At 33.0% G+C, this 5,885-nt stretch overlaps 1 protein-coding gene across 1 annotated transcript; it reads left to right on the top strand.

Moving 5' to 3' along the window:
• The first annotated feature begins 477 nt into the window (after nucleotides 1-477).
• Nucleotides 478-4,834, top strand: LOC124543700 (toll-like receptor 7). Its single transcript, XM_047121970.1, has one exon. The coding sequence runs from the start codon at nucleotides 697-699 to the stop codon at nucleotides 4,546-4,548; it is 3,852 nt and encodes a 1,283-aa protein (XP_046977926.1). The 5' UTR covers nucleotides 478-696; the 3' UTR covers nucleotides 4,549-4,834.
• The last annotated feature ends 1,051 nt before the right edge of the window (nucleotides 4,835-5,885 follow it).

Raw genomic sequence — 5,885 nt, 5'->3', positions numbered from 1 at the left:
ATGTGAGTGGGGAATTCAATAAGATACGACAAAAAGAATTAAGGGTGCCCGAAAAAAATACCTCCACTGTTTCCTTGATTGATTGTCACTTTGATGTTCTCTTTTATTTAATGGTTATTTATGAAATTTACCGAAGTGTTTACTACTTAATTGTTTATTCTATAAACATGAAAAAAAATATGTAGGTATATATAAATTAAATTTATGCTCTATGTAATAGTCCATTACATAATCATAAAAATATCCTTTTCATTATTTTTTCTGTTATTTATTATTTCTGAGTCACGCGCTTCCTTTTTTAAACCGATACGCGGTAGCTCGATTAAGAAAACATTACATAATTGTGCGAGAGCGCTCGGGCGCGCAAGTGGCGCCATGCAACGTGTAACTATGTGGGGACGATAGGGTGCGGGGGGCGTAGAGTCAGAGGGGCGGCGTAGAGCACACCACCACTCTCTCCCGCTACTACTGATGCCGTCATGCCGAACCGCTCGCCAGTCGGACAAAAGCCACGATGAGGAAGGCACGCGCTCGCGTGGCCTCCATTTGTACATCGTACATACGTTACAACGTAAACATTGACTAGTGAAGTGAATAAATAATACACCAGTGAATTTGAACGAAATAATAAACAGTGTAATTAATAAGTGAATGAACAAAAATTTAATTTTGTTTAAATACAAATGTATGTAGAAAATGTTTCAATTGCTGACTTTTTTGTTAGTGACTTTGGGTGTAATTGCCGCGTATGTTCCGAGAGATTTGGATAATTGTAGGAGAGATTTCAATGGTGATAAAGGGACAACTGCGTGTCATATACGAACACTCGAAAACAATGCATCAAATCTTGTATCAGCACCTTCGGAAAGTACAAAACGTTTGACCGTTGAGTGCAACCAACTACTACTTTTCGAAAGTTATCTTGAAGCAAACTATTTTCAAAGATTTATAACGTTAGAGGAACTAACGCTTGCAAACTGCAAACTTCTTCGGATACCAGGCAACGCTTTTGAAGGATTACGTGAACTGAAAAAGTTATCGATACGATCTAAGAACTACGATTGGAGCCCGAATAAGAATTTGGAACTTTCACTTGGAACTTTTAACGGACTACGTGAATTACAGACTCTTGATTTAGGACAAAATAATCTCAAAGTTATACCATCAGATGTATTTTGTGCGTTAGATAATTTACAAATATTGAATGTTACTTATAATAAAATAAAAAATATTGATCGTTTAGGCTTTGGACAAAATTGTGGTTCAGGTCTTAGAAGTTTAGATATTAGTCATAACGAAATTAAATCCTTAAGTGAGGATTCAGAAATTTCAAATCTTCGGCGACTACAAGAACTCAAATTACAGCATAATAATATAAGTGATATCTCTAGTGAAATATTTAATGGACTAATATCATTACGCATTTTAAATGTTTCCTATAATAATCTGCAGTTAATACCTGAGGGCACGTTCACGAACACGAAAGAGTTACGAGAAATATATCTAAATAATAACCTGCTATTTGAATTAGCCAGAGGCGTTTTCCACCGATTAGAACAGCTGCTTGTATTAGATTTATCGAATAATCAACTCTCAAGCGCTCACATCGATGGCGGAACATTTATTGGTCTTATACGCTTAGTCATTCTGAATTTATCCAATAACGCTTTGACAAGGATAGATGGTAAGACATTTAAAGATTTGTTCTTTCTTCAAATATTAGATTTAAGAAATAATTCGATTGGATATATTGAAGAGAACACATTTTTACCTTTGTATAATTTGCATACTTTAAATTTAGCCGAAAATCGATTACATACGATTGACGAATACCTTTTCAATGGACTATTTGTTCTTAGTAAATTAAATTTAAATAATAACCTTTTAATAACAATTGATCCGAAGGCTTTTAAAAATTGTTCTGATTTGAAGGAGTTGGACTTGAGTTCCAATCAATTAATAGATGTTCCTAAGGCAATTTGGGAGTTATCACTTTTAAAAACTTTAGATATAGGAGAAAATCAAATATCAGATATAAAAAATGGATCTTTTAAAAATTTAGATCAATTAACAGGCTTGAGACTTATCGACAATCAGATCGGAAACCTTAGTGTAGGTATGTTTTGGGATTTACCAAGTCTTCAAGTATTAAATTTAGCAAAAAATAAAATACAGGCTGTGGAGAGAGGAAGCTTTCAAAGAAATAAGCAATTAGAAGCCATACGATTAGATGGTAATTTTATATCCGATATTAATGGAGTGTTCTCGGCTGTTTTGAGTTTGCTTTGGCTCAACCTATCAGAAAATCATTTGGTTTGGTTCGACTACGCCTTTATACCGGGTAATTTAAAATGGTTAGATATTCACGGTAATTTTATCGAGCACTTAGGAAATTACTATAAAATTCAAGATGAAATTCGAATAAAAACATTGGATGTCAGCCATAACCGTATCGTAGAATTATCACCATTAGCAATACCGAATAGTGTAGAACTGTTATTTATAAACAATAACCACATTAACAACATCCAAGTAAATACATTTATAGAGAAGCGCAATCTCACCAGAGTTGATATTTACGCAAATGAGATATCTCATTTAGATATCAACAGCCTCCGGTTATCGCCAGTCCCCTCGAATAAGTCGTTGCCAGAGTTCTACATAGGAGGAAATCCGTTTGATTGCGATTGTTCCATGGAGTGGTTGCCTTTAATAAACAATATGACTGCCACGAGACAATATCCCAGAATTATGGATCTTGAGAATGTATTGTGTAAAATGACTCATACTAGAGGTGTTACACATATACCTTTAAGCAACTTAAAATCAACGGATTTCTTGTGCACATATGAAACCCATTGTTTCACTCTATGCCACTGTTGCGATTACGTCGCATGCGATTGCCAAATGACTTGTCCCAATAACTGTTCTTGTTACCACGATCCGACCTGGCATACAAATGTTGTCGATTGTTCCAGTCAGAGTGCAGTCGAAATACCAGAAAAAATACCTATGGATGCAACCGAGGTGTATTTAGATGGGAATGACTTTAAAGAATTGCAAAATTATGCATTCATAGGCAGAAAAAATATGAGATCACTTTATGTAAATTCGAGTAAAGTTGAAAACTTACATAATAGAACATTTGCTGGCTTATCTTCACTCGTGATATTACATCTCGGTAATAATAAGCTTGAACATTTAAATGGATACGAGTTCGAGCATCTGACTCAACTAAGCGAACTCTATTTACAAGATAATTTCATTAGTCATATTGTTAACACGACTTTTTCACATTTGATCTCTTTGAAAACATTAAGAATAGATGGAAACAGATTAGTTGAATTCTCTATTTGGAGTTTAACATTAAATAAAAACTTAAACAGTCTTTCAATTGGCAATAATATGTGGTCTTGCAAATGTAGATATTTGCAAAGATTTACAGCTTTTATATCAGAAAACGTTGCTAAAATCACTGACATTGCAGATGTATGGTGCGCGAACATAGGCAGCCCTTCATCGCAAAGAAAAGAATTGAACCTTAACGGTACAATATGCAGTGACTATTATGCAAGTGAATCTGGAATTGATAATATGATAATGTCTAACTATTTACCTATGATGGTCACATCATTTACGGGATTCATGTTAATCTTACTTTCTACACTTATTGTTTTCTTATTTAGAGACACGATACGGATATGGCTCTATACTAGTTGTGGCATTCGATTTTTTCCATTTACCGGAGGCTATGATGAAACGGACAAATTATACGACGCGTATGTATGCTATAGTCCGAAAGATGATGATTTTGTCATACAAACCCTTGCAGCCGAATTGGAAAATGGAAATCCCTCATACCATCTCTGCCTACATTATCGAGATATACCCCAACATGGCGTAGCTTATATGCAGTATACATTACCGCTCCCAGAAGCGGCAGAAGCGTCCAAGCGCATACTTATTGTTTTAACGAGAAATTTCTTAGAAACCGAATGGTCTCGCTATGAATTTAGACAAGCACTACACGAAATACTTAAAACTAGAATTTATACATTAGTTCTCATTGAAGATAGTTCTGTCTTAAACGAAGCGGAATGCGACCCTGATTTAAGGCCATATTTAAAAACAGGCTTAAGGATAAAATGGGGTCAGAATAAATTTTGGGAGAAGTTACGCTATGCGATGCCTGACCGGCGATATAAATCTAAATCGTCTAGCTTTAGAAATAATATCAACTCGTATACAATGAGAAGCGGTATGCAAAACGGTACAATGAGATCGTTTTCTTTCACTGAAAAAATGAGAGGGTCTGGGGATACCGTGAATGCTACTCCTGAATGTATAGAAGGTCGACCTCAACATCCACAGCCTTTGTACGGATCAGATGGTAGACCGCCATCGGATCATATTTATTCATCCATCGACTCAGATTACTCATCATTAGAATTAGGTGGAAGTAATCCCAATCGGAGGCGAGAGTTTAGGCACTGGCCGCCACCTCCTATAATTGATACACAGCATTCAGGTCAAGCTTACCTTGTCTAGTCTACGCTTCTTAATGTTAATATTAAAATCATATAAACGAAGCTTCTTGTGTAAATTGTTATGATTGCATCGCGCTTTACCAAATAATTAAGATTTTAATCTATTTTTGTAATTCCTAGCCATTAAAGTGGACTTTGATTTCGTAAAGTTGGTGTAAATAAATTCTATAAGACTGCTGTAGAATATGTGAATTATGTAAATAATGTGTAAATAGATGTCCATATTAAGTCACAGTATACCTATTTATATACTTTAATAAAGCCATTGTGATAATTTTTGCATAAAATTTATTTTTATTTTCTCCCTTACTTTTCCTTCTAACTGATCTTATCTAACAACATAATATTGAAATCATCTTGCTCAAGTTAGTATTACAATATTTTTTATAAGTTTTACTACACAAAATTGAATATACAAATGAATAAATTATTTTCATAAGACTTTAGTAAATGATTTTAAATATATAGTATAACTCTTGTTCTTTTCTAAATAAATATTTAAGATAATTGTTTTTATCTAAAACCTAGCAGAAATAAAGTAGCATTAGTATAATAAAGAAAAAAACATACTATACCTTATACAGTCTACATTAAGTATAAAAACTCAGAAGAAAAATATCTAGATTTGACAAAGGACTCTCGGAGACGTGACTTGAATACTTCGGGTCATCTAAAACAGTTCATATCGTAATCACAAGGTAAGGCCGTTCGCTGAATTTTAAAATAAAATTTTATCACTTTACAAAAGTAACAAAACACCTTAATGTAATTAATAAGTTTTTATCTTTTAAAAATATAATGAGATGTTAATAGTCAAAATATATTATTGCAAATGACTAATTCACTCACAGTAATTATTTCATAACGTACATTCACTCAAAGTACAAATATATTTAAAACCAAAATATGGAAATTAAAATTAAAAATCGAACTTAATATGGCTGCTAACTTAATTTATTATAAAAATATGATGTGGAGTAATCTTATGACATACAAATATGCTTACATTTTTTAAAACAGTAGTCGACTCATAATCTATTTTTTTTATAAGAATTGTCGAACACTAATCAACCCTGCGCAGTACGCAAGCATACAAAACATAAAGCCGATTAAAAATATAGAACCAAAAACACCAATGACACGTCTGTATATTAAATAACTGACAAATTGTCATAATATAATTATATATCATTAATACTATAAAATAACTTCAAATTATATTTGGCCTATAAAATAACATAAAAGAGAAGTTACTTTGGTATCGATTTAAAATGATTGAACATTACTCGTTTTTATTAATGAATTATTCGATATTATATATGAGAATTGTATGACTGT

Source organism: Vanessa cardui, chromosome 3 (genome assembly GCF_905220365.1).
Source record: "Vanessa cardui chromosome 3, ilVanCard2.1, whole genome shotgun sequence".
Classification (NCBI taxonomy): domain Eukaryota; kingdom Metazoa; phylum Arthropoda; class Insecta; order Lepidoptera; family Nymphalidae; genus Vanessa; species Vanessa cardui.
Note: the sequence above shows the minus strand (reverse complement) of the source record. Positions and strands in the feature narration are given on the sequence as shown.